Below are 19,905 nucleotides of genomic sequence, written 5' to 3'. Positions count from 1 at the left end.
TACAAGGCCATCCTCCCCCCCATTGGTGGTGCTTTTTGACACAGTACTCGGGGCTCCTCCAAACACAGCCGCCTTTGCTGTGGCAGATGATGAGGTTCCAAGACTCAGATTGGTTGTTGAGAGTCCAGAGTCCCTTTTGGAGGAGATCTAACTCGAGACCCTTGACATGGGTGAGCTTCGACAGAGGATGGAGGTTTTAGGGCTTCCTGGACAATACGTACAATGTCGTCAAATGGGCCACCTAGCTCGAGAATGCCCCAGAGGATAGTGACATGGGTGAGCTTCGACAGAGGATGGAGGTTTTAGGGCTTCCTAGACAGTACGTACAATGTCGTCAAATGGGCCACCTAGCTCGAGAATGCCCCAGAGGATAGTGACGCCCCCCAAGGACAAAATCAACAGAGACAACAAAGGGAGCCTTAGGTGGATAGGGCTCAGCAACCGCCCAAGCGACAGCAACAGAGTCTCAGACCCCATGGGTGGAGCCTTTTGAAAAAAAGTGAACCAAAGTAAAGAAGAAGAAAAAGAGCAAGCATGCTACGAGGAATCGCAAGTCACCAGCCAAACTCAAAGAGAAACAAAAAGTAGAGCGAGAGCTTGCCTCCTAGACCCAAGGGAGCACTCTAGGTGTGCCCCCTCAGGTCATCCTTAGACAACAAAGAAGGAGACCTTCTTCGACCTTTCGACAGATCCCCCTATGACAAGGGCAGACGATGCACAGTAGCAGGATGTCGGAGTTACCGTTGCTTCTACGTCCACTACCTCCTTCGTCCTTCCCAAAAACCTAGGGACAAGGGGCTCATCAACGAGGCACTAAAGTTCCTAACGCTTCAGTGAACGACTTCCCTCCCATTCGTCCACCCCCCCCGCAACTTTCTCATTATCCCCCCTCTGACCGCTCCCCTTGCTGTAGTCACTATGTCTCCAAACCCCCCATCCTCCTCTTCCTTGCCGTCTCCCTCCCCCTCGCCAGGACTGGCCGCCTCTCCTGCATCCTCCGCCTCTCACTCTTCCTCTGGACCCACTCCTCCTCCCAAGCCCTCGAGCAAGGGAGAGTTTGGGCCTCTCCTCCTTCCTTTCTCCAAACTACGGCTTCCTCCTCGCACCTACAGTCTAGCTCTTCCCTGGAATCAGCCTCATCGGCAACAGGGGAAAGGAGCTTGTTCTCCAAGGTCCTAGGCCCTACACCCCGGCCAAGGCAGCCCCTACCGTGCAAGTTTTGGCGGTTCAAGCCTTAGAGCTACCTATGTGTATCTGCTAGCATTAGAGGTGACAGTATTACATCCCCAAAAAGGAGGATCCATTGAGATGGTTGACTCCCGATCTCACCCCTTCTGGGGATTCCACATTGTCTCCACGGGAGAGGAGCAGTGGATCCCGTCTCTGTTGATTGTATGATGGGAGAGCAAATGCACCGCATGATAGAGCAGTGGATGGGCCCGCCACAAATTGAAATGTGGCTCACCTATCGTGCTTCAGTCGTCTACCAACTTGGCTTCTACCACAGAGAGGCCGGATGCAAGCATGGCAGTTCTGGTGATACGCTATGTTTCCACTTTGCCTTATGCTCTAAAACATAGCATTTAAGAAGATCAAAGAAAATAGAATTTGCCTCTTCTGACTCTCCATCTAACTGTGGGTGGAAACTTGAAAGAAGATGAAAATTTCAGCATAGTGCCCATGTTGTCAAAGAGACCGGGTGGTCTACGCGAATCTCTATCACTAACAATGGATTGAGGCATTCCATGGTACTTGAAAATATTATGCAAGAATATTTTCACCATCTAATCTGCTGAAATCTCCTTCCTCACTGGAATGAAGTGGGCTTGCTTGCTCAATCTGCATATGCTTGTCCGGATCCCATCATGTCCAGTCGGAGTACAAGGAAGATCAAACACAAAATCCACGGCAATGCTATGCCAAGGTCTATCTAGGATAGGTAGTGGATATAACAATCCAAGTACCTTCTGCCTATCATACTTAACCTTCCGATAAGTGATGCATGGTCATACAAATGCCTCAACATCTTTCCTCAAAGCTGACCAATAAAAGAAAGCTCCACTACCTTTACAGTGGCATCAATGCCTCTGTGTCCTACATATGGTGGGGCATGACTCTGTCAAAACTTTTGGCCTGAGCTACTTTGTGACACAAAGTCTGCCATGCATCATCAGAAAACCATCCTTAAGCATATAGTGCTCATGTCTTTGGCCTTCAACCAACCAATCAAAATCCTTGCAAAGTCATCATAATTTGCAAACTGATCCTTCATGGCATCAAGCGCACTGTGGTATGCAATCATGACTGTTGAAACTTGCGGTCTTATGGATACTGCATCTGGCATTGGCTTCCTTGAGAGTGCATCACATGCACAATCTGAAAACGAAACATGGAAAGAAAGTTTGGTCACCACATGTGTTTTCCAAACAGCTTTCTCTAAGTGAGAAAGTACCTCAAGGATTGGTGATCTGTCTAGACATAAAAATAAGCACCTAATAGGTAGTGTTTCCAAGTAGAAAGAGCATGTATGACAGCCAACATCTCTTTCTCATAAATCTGCAAATACATTTCAGCATCACTGAGCACCCTGCTCTAGTATGCAACCACTCTTTCATCCTACATAAGCACTCCCAGACAACGAGGGTTATTTGGAAGGGGAGTGCTTAGGATCTTTAGTACTTTTGCTCCTTCGCGCATCTATATGACTTGGGGTTCAGTGGCTTTGGCTCTCCCTTTCGGGCCCTCAGTTTTTCTATGAGAGGCAAGACTCTTCTTGGGCTATTTTGGTTCAACGACACTTAGTTGAGTTTTACTCTCTGGATGACGTTCCCTTCTCCCCCTTCAGACCGGAGCATGCTCATGTGGACACCTCTTGGGAGATAATGACAAGTAGCAGCCTGACATATCTAGAGAGCCAGATGCACAGAGGCTTCGGATGGATCTCAGGTCCACCATCCCTCTCACACCATGGCCAATATTTGGACTGATACCATACATACTTTGGTGGCCAGTTGGGCGACCATGCAAGGTTCTTCCCAAGCAGCCTCTGCTAGAAGCGATATTTTTCTCACAGAAAGGAGGGGCTTTCCCTTCTTCTCAAAGTCTATAGCAAGACTGAGGTGGCACTTTCAGCCTCCTCCCTGGTTTCTTTCCAGTTTGTACTGAGGTTTTCAGTTGAGACATTCTGGGTGACATTTTTGTTCATGCCATGCATGATGTATTTCCGCTTTGAGCTAGCTCTTGCGGGTTTTTTTCATACTTAATAGAAGTCTCGTTCATGAAAAACAGAAAAAGAAATGGCACAGCCATATTCTTATCTTCCCCTCATTTATCCCCACAACCTGTAAAAGGCCAGACCATATGCGTGTACTGAAGATAGCACCAAAGGACAGTACCACACAAAAAATCCAAATAAAGCAGACTCTGGAGATGACCCTTTGCATTGTTTCCCTGGTTTCTTTTGCCAAGATGTTCTTGAGAAGAAGTCTGAAAAATAAGGATCTTTTGTCTTTGCTGTTTACCTGGTTCAAATGGAGAGAAGGCAGGGATCTATACTATGTAGTCCTGCACATGGGCATTTGGTTTTTAAAAAGGAGGGTTTTTGTCAACTATGGCCTCTTATCACATATGGGTTAGTCAACTCATACACTATATTTTTGATAGGTTAGCAATGGCCACCAGTAGTGCAACCAAAGACAATTATAAGGCTTCCTTTGATAGCTCATGAACCAATTATTTATAGCACATGAGAAAACACTTACAGGAGAAACGAGGCATTCAAGTGCATACAGCAAATTTGCACCGACACTTATGTCATCCTGCACATATACAAGGGAAGAAGTCCTTTTCAGTATTGATACCTCAGGTTGCCATTGATGATAAAATCCTGAAAGCCAGGCACAATCAAGCATATTTGACAGAGACAAACAACTTCGAATCCAGGAACGGACAGAATGTTGACCGAAATTTTCCCCTAAAACTAAAAGACTAAATTGTATGGTACTAGTACTAGTTGAATGCTTTAAGTAAGGTGCTCAAGAAAGTACAAATAAAAAGCTTATAAGCAGTCCACAGCAAAACTATGAGTGCTATCTAAGCAATTTAAGGTACCTAAAGTACCTTTGCCGATTCCATGAAAAAACGTAAGATCTGTTCAACATCTTGAGATCCGTCTGCGTTGGACCTCTTCAGCTTTCCAATATCTGTAACCAAAGCTCTGCCTACCACAAAGGAAAACATGCGTGCATCGACCAGGCTACCGACCAAATCCCCAGATAAAACAGAAAAGTTAGTGATATACTCAAGTGTGACCAAGTGAACCAGTCAAAAGTTAAACTTGCGCAAATGCTCAAAAGACCCACACCAGCTAGAAGACAATCCACATATCAGGACTTAACACTTTGAGGACAGAAATAGTAGCTTAAGAGTTCAAACACATTGAGTATAACCTACAAAACTCTTTAATGACCAAAGGAACACAGGACGTTTCAGATAAGATGGAAAAGTATTAGAGATTCCCATAGATAGGAGAATAACACTAGCTGATGTGTTATATCTCCGAAACTTCTTTAGTAGCAAAGGTTGAAACGTTGTGTTCACCACACACACACACACACACACACACACACACACACACACACACATATATATATATATATTCAAATGCATCCACAATGTGCCAAAACTCATCTTGCAAGAGTACAACAAAAGCACAACTTTAGCTTCAAAATAAAAACCAATTATTTGTTCATGAATCAAAAGCGAAAGGTTTCCGAAATTAGATGATGAAGACTATGTTGTAACTTGCAAGCAGCAAAAATGAAATCCAGAGAGAAGTTCCTGAATAAGATCACACCTTGCAACATGCCATTCATTTGCAGCTTGTATACCATTTGATGGACCATAGCTATTTTTCAGGCATAGAGGCAGCAATCATGGAGACCCTTCAAGGTGTTTTCAAGAATTCAAGCAAAATAACCCTTGAGACGGAGTAACCCTAAGGCTCCAAGCAGGCCTTTTTTGGTGTTTATATATACCTAGATGAATCCAAGAACAATCCCAAACTCATCCTCTAAAAACACAACATAGTACAGTTTCAATCTCCGAGGAGGCCTTTTTTGGTGTTTATGCTATTTTTGGCTTTCCTTTTCTTTTGTGTTCTTTTTGTGTAAGTGAGTGGAGGAGGCGGTGGGGTTGGTTATATATTAAATATTAAACATACAAACATACAAGGAGGAAAAAATATTCATGCTCTTGAGGACTCCTAGAACAAAGAACCACAACTACTTGGGAGGACATGGGAAAGGTTGACATGCAGCATGCGGATTGGATTGGGGCTGCCACATAGCTCTCGATCTTGGTTTAGATGTAGGGCAGCCCATGTTTGGCACTAGACCCTTGTTTAGGGCACATGAGCTAGGGCAAAACCCAGCCAACTCGGGCCAGCATAAGGGGTTTTATAGACCCCAAGAACGGGCTGGTTGGCCTGTTCCAGGCAGCCAGAAAGGCCTGTAAAGATGGCCTATAGCAGCAGGTCGGTGCAGCAAATATCTGGAGACCACATCGCCCTACCATGTGGTAGGTCAGCACTGGTCAGGTTGGCAGTGTGTCAGCACAGGTCAGCTAATCTGGATCAGCATACAGACTGCAGATCAGCCAGATTGGGTGGTCCGGGGGGTGGGGGGACCCCTATATAAGTGGGGGTTCCACCTATCCAAGATTTCAGTCTGCAGATCACCAAGGGTTGATTACAACTCTACCCATTGAAGAACAGTCCAAGCAAATCACCTTCAAGGATTTGGGCTCATTCTTTCTTCAAGAAGAGGCTCAAATGAAGCTATATGATGAGAATGATGGCGACGAGAAGGCCTATATAGTATACAGTCATGGGCAAGCCTCACAAAGGTAAGCCCCAAAAACAAGGGTGGCAAGGGGGGAAAGCAAGAAGAATAGCAAGAACAAAAAAATTGATTCTATTGCGACAAGCCTAGACGTTTTGCAAAGGACTAAAAAAAGGAGAGGCTGACCAAGCAAAGGAGGACTAGTCAAACTAGCATGACAACTACCAACGCGGTAACTTAGGAGCTTTTCATTGTATTGACACTAAGTCTTGTCGAGATAGACTTTGCAAACCTAAGGGTGATGGTGTTCATGGTAGATATTGAGGAGTGGTACACAAATCTTGACTTTGTAGTGGAGGATGGTCGAGGTGCAACTCACTCTTGGGACCTAATGACATGTCCAATAGGTACCCCACCGTGCAAAAACCCCTCCATTAATTAATTTCTCATGTTTTGGGGGGCCGCAATGCTACATTAACCTAAGCATGTCTAGAATTTAATTGAGGTGCAAGGCGGGTGCAGCCGTGGCGTTCTCGAGAAGCTACCAAAATTCACCATCAAGAAGCTTCTGCTACCGCCACGCAAAGGGTATATGAGGGCGAGGGGGGGGGGAGCTCGAAGACACAGGGGAGAGGGAGCAAACGGCGGGAGGCGGAAGGGAGAGAGGAGAGGGGGCTGCGGGAGAGTGAGGAGAGGAGAGGAGAGGAGAGTGAGAGTGAGAGTGAGAGTGAGAGGAGAGGAGAGAGAGTGAGAGTGAGAGTGAGAGTGGGGGCTGCCGGGGGGGGGGGGGGGGGAGAGAGAGAGAGAGAGAGAGAGTGATACGAGAGGAGAAGAGAGGGGGCTGCGAGAGAGGAGAGTAGGCGAGGGGGAGAGTGAGGCGAGTGGGGCTGAGGGAGGGATGCAGGCGAAAGAGAGGAGTGGGAGGGCAAGCAAGGAGGGGGAGCAGGAGGCGCGCTTTAATTTGCATGTCAAGCTTAGCTTAATGTGTAGAATTGAATAGAAGCTAATTAATTAATTGATTTCGATGCAGGAGCGATTGTCCAGTAGCGCCGACAGAGATGGTACTACTCTTGTAGAGACGAAGCATGATGAGCTAGAGTTCACCAAGGGGAGCATACTTACAAAGTTACACAAGGACATTGAAGATGATGGTACTTCCAAGAGGTACCTCGCTTTGCTACAATGGCAAGCAACATTGGGTATGTTTTCTTAATTCCTTTTATTGGAGACTTTAGTAGATTGCTTTGGGATGATTGGTTAGAGAATGGAAAGTGAAAGCCTTCCGTACAAATAGAGGAGAATTTCTCATTGTGGAGGCTTTCAACGCTTGCAACAAGGTTGCCCTGGCGGACGACAAAGACTTTAATAAGTTTTGAGTTGCTGACTAATGAGTTGGCCCAATCGCATGATGCTGGAAAGACCAAGTGTTAATCCTACCAAAGAGTTGAAACTTGTGATCTAGAGGATCAGAGGAGGAGGATCATGCCCATGGGGGACCAATTGTTGATAGCTTTTCGTTGGAGGAATTCCTGTCATTGGGGATGTATGGAGACATAAGGATTCCGGACTTGTTTGTGAATGGTGTTGGCACATGTTTGGGCTAAAATAAACCATCGACTCCCGAGGCCTGGAGCCTTACAAGATATAGCATGTTCATTAGAGAAATGATGGCCTTGACATTTGCAAAGTTGACAAGATGGTGACTTCATGAATTAACCTATTGATGGTACCTAAATCGCACAAAATTTCACATGGGTTGGTGCTGCATGAAAAATATGTGTGTTCTAGGGTGGTGGAGCCAAAACTATAGTAGGAACCAAAGAGTCATGGACCAAAGATCGAGGACATCTTTAACTTGTTCCTCCCTGGAAACTGATGCAACAGATGATCGTCAAGTGGGTGTTGACTCCTCTCTACTCTTTGATGTGGGAGACAGACCACGGGAGTGATGGTAGCACTTGTCAAAAGACGAGCTTCCTCTCGGAGGCCACAAAGGAGGAGGGAGGGACGGCAATCCATCACTGATTTTCTCCCTCAACAATGCCAGCCCTCATTAAATCCAGAGCCACTATCAGACGAGCTCGTATTGTCTATCCTCATCAAACAATGGAGTGGTCCCACATGCAGCATACACATGCCCATTCATTCCGATGGATAGCTGATATGTTGGCTCTGTCATTGACTGACAGCCAGGGGCCTCCCATCGTTGCCCTTTACATTTGGGTTCTCTCGCAGCAGCAGCAGCAACAGCAACAGCAACAGTGCGATGTATTTATTTTCTTGTCTCGGATACCAGCCTCGGGTCTGGGTGCCAGTTTTTCATGTGCCCCCCCCACGCCGTCCCCGCCCCCCCCGGTATCATTGTATCTGTAGACCTTTTCATAGACACTTTCTTAATTTCTTTCAGCATTGTATGCTGCAGGTGTTGGTACAACTAGTGGCAGGTTCTGTACTTGGATTTATACATCTGTCTATATTCTTTTCCCTAAACATCTGAGTGTACTTCCAGATCTGAAGTGTTCTTTCATTGCATGCATGCACACAGTGTGATCTCAGGGAAGTCCTCCGCTATGCAGAGATGGTTGTAGCAAGCAAGCTCTCTTGTTTGACATTATATATGTATATGTATACTCTTTCATTGCATGCATGCACACAGTGTGATCTCAGGGAAGTCCTCCGCTCTGCAGAGATGGTTGTAGCAAGCAAGCTCTCTTGTTTGACATTATATATGTATATGTATATGTATATGTATGTGTGTGTGTGTGTGTAATGTCTTAGAATGTGTGTGTGTGTGTGTGTGTGTGTGTGTGTGTGTGTTTACGGCAGTGTGGAGAGAGTGGAGCGATGGAGCCTAACATCTCTCTCCCTGGCGCCATTCTTCCCCTTTCACCTATTCGGCCTGTACAATCTCTGTCTGGTCAGTTTCCGCCTATGCCCATACAGTTTATGCTGCCTGTACAGTTTGCACCTGTACAATCTACGTCGCCCGTTCAATCTGGTACAAGCGTTCGTGCAGTTTACACGGCCCGTAACGTCTACGCCTGTACATGATTCGCCATGTTCTGCTCGACCTGTTTCAATGCCCTTTTCTTTCTCCACTTCTCCTTCGTTGGATGTTGACCAAGAAATTCATTGCTATAATCGCAAACATCATGGTATCTCTCAGTCCTCCATTCCCCAATGTTAGAAAACAGAAGGAAAGAATCACTCTAACCTCCAGCCAAGATCTCTCCCACTCTAGCAACACTCAACTCAGATAACTGATCACAGATACAATACTCACTCAGAGAAAACTTAGGCAGAGAGAGAATATATTCATCCACCGGATGGTGGGCAGAAAACTGGCTCCAGGGGAGCAAGTGCTGAGACAAACTGAAGGAATTCTCTCTGTCAGAAGATGCCAAATCTGAGTGCACAGCACAGCCTAAAACAGAGGCTTTCTGTCCTGCACTGGATGGCTGAATGAAGGGAAGTGTGGGCCTTTTATAGGCACTGCCCAGGCCTGTTGGTATGGCCGACCAGCAGGGTCGGTTCCCTGACTGGGGACCGACCAGGTCAGTCTGGAAAACCGACCAGGGTCGGCCCTGGTCGGTGGCCCTGGTCGGACCGACTGGTCCTGCAACAGGCCCCTATAAAAGGGTGCCCTGTGCAGCCAGTCCATTGCATCTAGGAGGGCATGGAGCCCCCCCCAAATTGCTGCTGTTTGCTGAGTCTCTCTTTCCCATCCCTCCTTACCCTCACTGCCCCTTGTCCCCACAAAACGGGGGCTCACAGGTGGGAACAGTGAGTCTCTAACACCCCCCCTCAATGTCACAACTGTGGGCCAATCCCCATGCGTTTGATGAGGTGCTCCATCTGTTCTCGAGGGAGTGCCTTCGTGAAAAGGTCGGACAAATTGTCGGCGGTCAGGCAGTAGATAAGCTCGATCACATCGTCGATGATGAGCTCTCGAACAAAATGATAATGAACTTCGATGTGTTTGGTCCGCACATGGTACACTGGATTCTTGGCAATAGCTATGCAACTCTGATTGTCGCACATCAGCACTGTCGCATTCTCCTGACACACATCCATGTCCTCCAGAATCCACCGCAACCACAATGTCTCACAAGCGGCTGTACACGCGGCTCTGTACTCTACCTCTGTAGATGAAAGGGATACTGTGGGTTGCTTCTTACTTAGCCAAGAGATGGCTCCAGATGCAAGTAAGAAACAATATCCTGTCGTCGACCTTCTGGTGTCCACATCACCTGCCCAATCACTGTCACAGAACCCGCCTAGTTCAATGCCTTTGTGTAGCTGATCCCAAAGGTGCAAGTACCCTTCAGATACCTCAGCACACGTAAACCTGCATTCCAATGATTCTTCCTGGGAGAAGCAGAAAACTGACGTAATAGCCCAACTGCATAACAAATATCAGGGCGCGTATTGGTAAGGTAAAGCAAACTTCCTACCAATCGTCGATACAAAAGAGTATCAACCAGCTGAGATGTGTCGTGAACACTTAGCTTCAGCCCGACCTCCATGGGAGTTAATGCTGTTCTGCAATCCTCCATCTGAAATCTCTTCAGAATTTCTCTGCAATATTTCTCCTATGAAATGAAGATCCTGTCTTTAGCCTGCTTTACTTCAATCCCAAGGAAGTAATGTAATAACCCAAGGTTAGTCATCTCAAACTCAGACATGAGTAGCTCCTTGACCTGTGAAATCTTCTTGACATGATCACCTGTCAAGATAAGATCATCAACATAGAGGATGAGTACCAATCGCAATCCCTTCTCAATGAACAAGTAAAGGTTTGCCTCAGAAGGACTCCGACTGAGCCCAATCTTCTGAAAGAATATATCAATCCTTTGGTACCAAGCTCTAGGGGCCTGTTTCAGCCCGTATAACGCCTTCTTCAACCTGCAGACCTTTAATGGGGACACTGGATCCTGAAAGCCCGGTGGCTGCTCCACATATACCTCCTCCTCCAGGGTTCCATTAAGGAATGCGGACTTCACATCCATTTGAAAAATAGGCCACTGGAATTGGGCAGCAAGGGCAATCACTGTCCGGATAGTAACCATGCGAGCTGTGGGAGCAAAAGTTTCATCAAAATCCATGCCTTCAGTTTGAGCAAAACCTTTCACAACCAACCTGGCTTTATACTTAACCAAGCTGCCGTCAGATTTGTATTTGAGTTTGTATACCCACTTAGTACCGATGACTTTCCGTCGAAGGGGCCTGGCCATCCCATGTATGGTTCTTCAGAATAGCATCCATCTCTGCCTGCATGGCAGCCTGCCATTCGGGATTGTCTTTCGCCTCCGCAAAGGTTCTTGGCTCAACAATCTGAGCCACCAAAGCAACATTCACGGATGGGGTCTTTTGAAGACGTTGAGACCGACGCAATCCGGAACTGCTACTCTCAGGTAATGAGGTGACACGAGACTCTTCCAATGTCCGGAGATACCATTGGGGCAACTTTTTCTGCTTCTCTGTGGGAGGAGGAACGGGAACTTCTGCTGGAACATCCTGCTCTTCCTGAGCATCGGGTGGAATATCAACTTTTGATTGGGTAACCTCTTGAATGGTCAATCTGGGACGGGGTGGGATCGAGGGTTGAACAATCTCCTCCTCCTCAATCTGAGGCTCCTCCTGGGGTTCAGGTTCTTTTTCCGCGAAGACAACATCACGACTGATGAGTATTTGCTTCTTTACTGGATCGAAGAGGCGGTAGGCCTTGGATTCTTCACTATACCCAACAAAGATACATGGTCTGCTTCGGGAATCAAGCTTGGTCCTATCTTCCTTGGGCACATGCACCCACGCGTTAGAACCAAAAATGCGGAGATGAGAAATAGAGGGCTTCTTACCATAAAATGCCTCATATGGAGTCTTGTCCTTGACGGCCTTCGTCTTGGTCCGGTTGAGAATGTGTACCGCTGTATTGATAGCTTCACTCCAATAGGCTTTAGAAAGATTTCTCCCTCGGAGCATAGCAAGCCCTGTCTCAGTGGTGGTTCTATGCTTTCTCTCGGCTACCCCGTTTTGCTGAGAAGTATGTGCCGTGGTGAGTTGTCGCTTGATCCCATGCTTGCGACAAAATGTATTAAACTCACTTGAGGTGAATTCTCCCCCCCTGTCTGTGCGAAATGTCTTGACATCTTCCCCTCTCTCCTTTTCAACTCTAGCCTTCCAGTCTTTGAATTTCTCAAAAGCCTGAGACTTTTTAGCCAAACAATATACCCAAGTCATTCTACTGAAATCATCCACAAAGAGAAGTGAATACCTGGATCCTGCCCATGATGCAGTAGACATTGGACCACAAATGTCGGCGTGAACCAACTCAAGTGGTTTGCTGGCCCGAAACGAAGCTTCTTGTGGGAACTTATCCCTGTGCTGCTTGCCTTCAAGACAAGCCCTACAGACATCATCCTTGCCTGTAATTGGTGGAAGTCCATCCACCATCTTTGACTTTGACATTTCAGCCAAGATTCCATAGCTGACGTGACTGAAGCGCTCATGCCAAAGTTTGGACTTTCCGTGATCATCATGAACCAACATTGCACTGAGACGGTACAGTCCATTCTCTTCAACACCCTGTGCCACCACTTGTCCACTCCCTTTGGATGTCACGGTAACCTTGCCATCTTGAAAAAGAACTGCCATGTTGTTTTTGTCCATCTGACTTACAGATAGTAAATTCTTGCAAAGGTCGGGTACATAAAGTACTCCAGAGATATCCTTCTCCTCACCCGCCGTGGTAATGAAAGGAATGCTACCTATGCCCTTCACAGGACATGTCCGGCTATCCCCAACAAAAACTTTGGAATCCGGGTGTGTACTGTCCATGGTTTTGAACCACGTCCTTCTGTTGGACATGTGCTTAGAAGCACCGCTGTCAACATACCAACCTTCTTTACCTTCACTAACTGCATAAGCTGAACAATGTTCACTGAGTAAGAATAACTGTCCAGTTGTCACATTGGCAGAATCACTCTTAGGCTCTTCTTTGTTTTTGGCTTCTCTTTTCCGCTTTTGATCCGCCTTCTTCTTCCGGCATTCTTTGGCGGAGTGGCCAAGCTTTTCACAGTAAAAGCACTTCATTTTCTTCTTACGTTCAACGTCCTCTGATTTCTTGGAATCCTTTGACTTGCCTTTGCCAGGCTTGTCTTTGGCAACCAATGCCTTTTCGTCGGTTTGCATAAAGAGTTTCTCTCGGGCCTCCTCCTGAAGTAGGAGTGGACAAAGCTCCTCAAAGTTGATTGGCTTTGTCCGTTGACCCGCAGTGACCGTAGTCACAAAACTTTTAAAACTCCGTGGCAACTTGTGGAGTGTGAGTAATGCTAATTGACTCGAGTCCACCTTCTGACCAACTGCTGCGAGCTGGTCCCGCACAACTTTCACCTTCGTCAGATGATCATGAACACTATCACCCTCATTCATATCAAGGTTATAAAGCTGATGCTGCAGTGTGATGATACAAGCTGTATTATCGGTTTCATACAACTCCTTCAGTATGGTCCACGCCTCTGAAGACGTTTCTGCCAACTGGATATGAGGAATCACAGAATCTGCTGTCGTGCCTATAAGCATTGCTAAGGCCTGAGCATCCCTCTCCTCCCATGCACAGAATTCATATGCATCTGCTTCAGCTAGAACTTCACCTCTCTTGTCCACAATATCCTCCGGCTTTTCTTCAGTCCCATTGACAATCTTCCACAATCTCCATGCCAACAGATGGCTTCGGAACTTTCTAGATTGGAAAGTTTGTACCATCAAGCTTTCCAGCTTCACCGAAATTAGGGATAAATGAAGAAGGAAGATGACTGGAGAAGGAGGAAGGACGAGCAATGGATGTAGAGGCTTCTGATCGCTGATCCATCTCGGTGAATAGCTACAGAACTTGAAAAACTGAAACAGAAATAAATGAACTGACCTTCTGTACTGAACTGAGCTGAAAACAGAGTTGCCTTACAGCCAAGGAACTCCTTCCTTCAGAGAGTGTTATTGATGAGGAAGAGTCGAGAGCCTATGGCTCTGATACCATGTTAGAAAACAGAAGGAAAGAATCACTCTAACCTCCAGCCAAGATCTCTCCCGCTCTAGCAACACTCAACTCAGATAACTGATCACAGATACAATACTCACTCAGAGAAAACTTAGGCAGAGAGAGAATATATTCATCCACCGGATGGTGGGCAGAAAACTGGCTCCAGGGGAGCAAGTGCTGAGACAAACTGAAGGAATTCTCTCTGTCAGAAGATGCCAAATCTGAGTGCACAGCACAGCCTAAAACAGAGGCTTTCTGTCCTGCACTGAATGGCTGAATGAAGGGAAGTGTGGGCCTTTTATAGGCACTGCCCAGGCCTGTTGGTATGGCCGACCAGCAGGGTCGGTTCCCTGACTGGGGACCGACCAGGTCAGTCTGGAAAACCGACCAGGGTCGGCCCTGGTCGGTGGCCCTGGTTGGACCGACTGGTCCTGCAACAGGCCCCTATAAAAGGGTGCCCTGTGCAGCCAGTCCATTGCATCTAGGAGGGCATGGAGCCCCCCCCCAAATTGCTGCTGTTTGCTAAGTCTCTCTTTCCCGTCCCTCCTTACCCTCACTGCCCCTTGTCCCCACAAAACGGGGGCTCACAGGTGGGAGCAGTGAGTCTCTAACACCCAAGACAAGATGCCTAAGTGTTCTGCTTTGGCTTTTCCTTCTTCTGTTTTTCAAAAGGATCTCCTTGGTCGCTTGTGTTCTGAATCCGTTCAAAGTTATCCTTCTCAGGGTTTTCTACTTTCTCGTGCCCTTTCCTCCCAACCAATTTTGTCCAGCCTTCTCAAGCCCAACAGTTGGGGATTTGTCTGTATTTCACAGGCAGAGTGATGACAGTTCCCGCTTTGCGTCGTGCTTGGTCTGAATTTGCAGTTGGTGCTAGCAAAATTTCTTCTTTAATCTTTCTGGGAAAGGGTTTCTATTATGCTCACTGTACAGAAATTGAGACAGTTTCTCAATTGCTGAGCATGGGAGGAGCTCGTGGTGCAGGTCATTTGGCAATAGTGATGCCTTGGGATCCTCTTTTTGATCCGGCACAATCTCTGCTTCGACAATGTCCAATGTGGGTTTCACTGAAGGATTTGCCAATTCCTTTTCTTCCGCATATACATTCTCTGGCAGCCCTTCTTGGTAGAGTGCTTTTTAGGGGAGTGCTTTTTATCCCTAAGAGGGATTTTTTGGTTACTAGCAGAGATGTTCGTGTTCGTGTTTGTGTGATGTGGGATATGGAGCAGCCTATTCTTGCATGCTTGGATGTGGATTTGGGTTTCGCTCAGCCTTTTCGGATTCGTCTGCAATTTTCTTCTTTTCCGAATGCTTGCTATAAATGCAAACAACTGGATCATTTTGCATGGGACTGCACTTCTACTCCAGCTCTAGGTACCTCAGTTCCTTCTCCAACAGTTCCGGCAACCGGTTTTTCTTCTTCTGGGATACAGGTAGTCAAGCAATCTTCCAAACCAGTTAAGCGGGTTAAAGATGTTTCAGCGCCAAATTGTTCTAAGGTTAATCCCTTTGTTGTTAAAGAATCTCGGGATCAGTCTATTATTGAGCATACTCAGCATACTTCTCTTCAGGATATGGAGTTACATGTTGAAGAGGGGCTTAAACAGGATGATGCACATGGTACATCTCAGGCTGATGCACAAGATGAAGCTGTAATGATGTGTCATGATTTATCAGCTGCAGCTCCTATGTCAAAGTGTGTAGATGTTACTCAAGTCCCTATGCCTGTGAAGACAATGCCAGAGTCTCTTTCTGTTCAGGATGCAGATGTTCCTTTTCATTGGATTCTTTTCATCCTTGGTTGAGACAGGTTTTTGACTCTGGTTCAAAAATTCAGGTTGCCAGCTTATACCAAGAAGAATCACAAGGGGAAAAAACAGCTTTGTTTTATTGAAGGTGATGTCACTCCGTTGCATCACTTTTTGCAAGTCAATAGTCTTAAAATGGAGGATGTGTTCTTAGATCCTCCTCCAAATGATATGTAAATTTCATCTTGGTAGCCTCATGAGTTTCTCTCTGAGGCTTGCTTGTAAATTTAATCTTTGTACTCAATGGTGGGTTTTCACCTCATTTGAGGTTTCCCACAAAGAAATATAAGATTTCACTATATATAAAAAAGTTTGTGGGGGTGTGTGTGTGTGTGTGTGTGTGTGTGTACCTGTTTTTGAGTTTTTCCATTGGGCTCTTTTTTTGAGTCTCATGTCAATGAGTGGGAGACTTCCCATCTTGTAAATTTATGATAATATAAATACACTGGATTTTACCAAAAAAAGTGTGTGTGTGTGTGATTTGTTTGGGTTCGTTATTGGGCACTTTGGACTCTATGGAAGGATAGAAATCATAGAGTCTTTGGTGATCCCACTTTTTTCAATTTTTGCTTTCTTTAGGCACTCTCTGCAGTTATCTTCCTATGATTGCTTGCAGACAAAGTGCATAGCTCATGATGTATATGTCTTATATTGAGGTTTTCTCTTGATGTATTTGGGCACTTCCCTTTTTGGCCTGCCACGTTTCGCGTGGAAGCCTTATTGACAGCTAGGCAGCTTGGAGAAGCGAAAGTCTTTTTGGAGCTCTTTTCTTTTGGATTTCCACGTATTGTTTTCTCCCCCTTTCTCTCTCTCTATCTCTCTATCTCTCTATCTCTTCTTCTTCTTCTTTTTCTTCTTGTTCTCTCTCTCAGCTTCCAGTCCAGGGCAGGCCCTCTCAACTTCCAGGGCAAGCCTTTTGAATGTATTCAACTTGTTGGGATAGTGACTCTGTAATATAACGCAAAAGAAATTTCACAAAAAAAGTGTGTGTGTGTGTGTGTGGGTACACACACACACACACACACACAAGAAATTTCACCCAAAAAAAAAAAGTGTGTACACACGCACATACACATCAAGACAGGTATTAAAGGATGTCAGGGTTCTATGCCCAAGGAAGTTGTAATATATGCAGGCATTACGTCATCTATTCCAAAATATTCCAGCCCTATTTTGTCATGACTTCTCGAGTGAGTTCCTATCTCAAGTAAGCAATTGTACAATATTATTCAGTTGCATGGATGGTGGTTTTTGGGAAAGTAACTCTTAGGCACAAATCTAAACATTGGGAATTGGAATGAATATAGTCTTAGATGAAAAGCAGGCATTAAACATGTTCATTCTTCTTTTTAGAATTGTTGAGTACACAAAGGATGTACCTTGTGCTTAGAATCTCGCAGTAAATCTCGACGGTTAGACTACGACAAAACGTAGAGATTTCATATAGCTGACCAAACAAATAGTGCTTTTATGATAAGCAACAAGAGGCTCTCCATTGATGCAACGTGAGAATTATCACTGATGATGCTTTTGATATTAAATTATATAACTGAGCTGCCACTGGGGCTAACAAAAATGCTCTAATAACAGCTGTATGGCTTCATTTGCCCAAATAAGACTATGGCAATTGCTATCCAAGCCAAGAATTTTCTCAAGTCACATGTCCAATGAAGGTGCCCATTGCAATGATAAAGACCAATAACACGCACTTGCAGGCAGAAACAAGCAGCACCAAGCAATTCCAACCAAAACAATAGATCCACTACCCTACACAAGTACCTGTCACCCAATCTTCTCATTTTTAGCCAAATCTATAAGGATCTAGTCTTCTCCTAAGCATGTACACATTTAAGGCCACATCCTTCAATGCCATGGTGGCCTTTGCGAATTCATAAAAACACTCTATAGAAGTAGAGATCAGTAAGATCTATAATAAGTCCCATGTTGCTTATCAAGGCATCCCAGGAATGCATAAAGCTAAGCAGATTATCAAATCCTGAGAATTAAAAGTCAAATCCAAGACTACAAATATCTAACTTACGTATTTACAAGTTGGGTGGGGTTCCCAGATCGCCTTGCAAGCCTGCAAAATACATCGACTGCCATCTCCAACGCTGCTTCTTTCTCCTGTACGTAATGGTAGCCGTGGCAACATGTATGAGCAAAGCAAAGGGCCTCTCTCTCTCTCTCTCTCTCTCTCTCTCTCTCTCATATTGGTATCGTTATGATTATGGCTTTTTTTGTATTCGTCATGGGTGTTGAATTTTTCTTCTTTCTCTCTCATGTCTATGGAAATCGTTCTATTTTCCAAGCTATAAAGCGTTATGTTTCTTCTCCCCATTGAAGATTGGTTGTTTAACAGACTCTTTATAAACTTTGCTGTCCAAAGAAAAATGAGCTTCCATTACTTGCAGCTCAGATTGGGTATACTTTAATCTATGAAAATCATTCCATCTTCGTATAAAGTGTCTTTATTTCTATCTTTCTCATCCCCATTAAACATTCGTGGCTTAACAAACTTTTTATAAGCATACTGTGATTAGTCATGAGGTGATATATGTATAATACAATGTGCCAATGTTGTTAGAGCGATTTTTAATATTAAGCCTGATCAACAAAGCTAAGTTTTTGAACAACTCATCCAAATTAGATATCTTAAGGAGTGAGTTTTAAGCTCATACTGCCTAAATTTTAAATAAAGGATACCGTACATATCACCATTATTTTCTTGTTCCCTTCCCATTGGGTCAGGATTAAGCTTAACAAGCTGCCATGGATGTGTTTTGTCCTGCATCCAACTGTTGGCTGGCTTCATCAAAAGCTTTCTCAACACGATGCACGATTGAAAGACACTGGTAAAATTCAGAACTATTTGACGCAACAAAATCCTACTAATCAATGCCCAAGCAAACAGTTTTTTAGGTACACCACTTAGTTCAACTGTAGATAAAGTTTGCAAACTATAGCAAAGTAAATTCCTTCCAAAGAAAACGAATTGAACTTACTAGAAATCCCACAATCCCATCCACTAACAACACATCAGATTCATGCATTAAAAGTATTCACAGCTTGAAAACAATATTCAAGCAATTCAATGCATACCTATTGTGTCCAGATGAAACCCACACCAGACATGCACAGGTAGGACATAAGATTGCAGCCTACAAACGGCGAGATATGGACAAGCGGCAATATACTTCTGGTCAGAAATGGAATCTGCTTTACCGCTTGGACCAATACACTTCTTGCAAATAAAATATTACACCATCTACTGCAATTCCGTTGCTAGTCAGAAATCTAGTGAATTAATTCCCAGAGATACATGTCAACACTTCAACAAATGTGACCAGACCAGTCAGCAATCTACTAAATTAATGCACAGAGTGCCATCAAGATCTACATCCACACTTCAATCGACATGACCAGCCCAGCAATACAATGATGCAGCCAAAATATCTAGAGCAAGATTCAGTCAATGTCCACCAATTCACAGCCAAAAGATCTACATCAACACTCAGGCAACATGACCACCAACGCAGCTAAACATCAGCCATCAGTCATCAATACGCCAGACAAAGGATTCACTCAGCAGGCACACTTACACTCTTGATCGTTAACCTGTATGCACACAATATGCACTCCTGCTTTAAACGATAGCAAATAGCTGCAATCAGCAAATAATTGCAATCAGGAGAGAATTCTTTGCGAACAGCCCCGGATATTCTTGCAAATAGCAACGATCAATGGATAGCTGCTTTGTCATATCTGTCTAATACCAATGCAACATCCTCAAAATTGAGCAGCTAAGTTTAGGAGAACGTCTCACACTCAACCCTCATAATCATCCTAGAGACTCAATACTAGATGCCTCTAAATGCACCATGCTGCCACGCCTAAGCCCCATGGTCGCTTTCAAAATGTGTACTAGTCCACTTAGGATTCCTAGTAGTTAGGACACTAGGTTAGTAGGGGGAGGGGGTAGAACTTCCCTCCTAGTAGCCCATAGGCCTCACTCTCCCACCAGCACTAATGCTGCCAAGGCCCCAAAGGGCCCATGGTAAGGGGAGGGAATGTGGCAAGGGGGGGAGTACAGAAAACAAAAGGAGCCTTTGACGCTCAGTATTGCTCTTAGGTAGCAGCACCTTTTGGCTGTAGAAGGTCAGTCCCCAGCTGCCACATGAACTTAAAGAATTGAGAAATAATCATTCAGCATTTAGCCGTA

General features: G+C 45.1%; 1 protein-coding gene across 2 annotated transcripts in view; it reads right to left on the bottom strand.

Annotated features, from left to right (window-relative positions):
- The window catches only part of SPI (BEACH-DOMAIN HOMOLOG A1), a 67,289-nt gene that overhangs the window by 44,753 nt on the left and 2,631 nt on the right, over nt 1-19,905 (bottom strand). For both annotated transcript variants that reach the window (XR_015543966.1, XM_087401875.1), the window contains exons 4-6: nt 17,725-17,810; nt 4,120-4,255; nt 3,762-3,818 (exon numbers count right to left, since the gene is read on the bottom strand). Coding sequence is in view for 1 of the 2 variants with exons in the window: in XM_087401875.1 (XP_087258001.1) it covers nt 3,762-3,818; nt 4,120-4,255; nt 17,725-17,810 (279 nt within the window). In the remaining variant the exon portion in view is untranslated. The remainder of the gene's footprint in view (nt 1-3,761; nt 3,819-4,119; nt 4,256-17,724; nt 17,811-19,905) is intronic.

This window comes from Dipteris shenzhenensis, chromosome 30, assembly GCF_047967505.1.
Source record: "Dipteris shenzhenensis isolate YYH24624 ecotype China chromosome 30, Dip_SZ_1.0, whole genome shotgun sequence".
Classification (NCBI taxonomy): domain Eukaryota; kingdom Viridiplantae; phylum Streptophyta; class Polypodiopsida; order Gleicheniales; family Dipteridaceae; genus Dipteris; species Dipteris shenzhenensis.
Note: the sequence above shows the minus strand (reverse complement) of the source record. Positions and strands in the feature narration are given on the sequence as shown.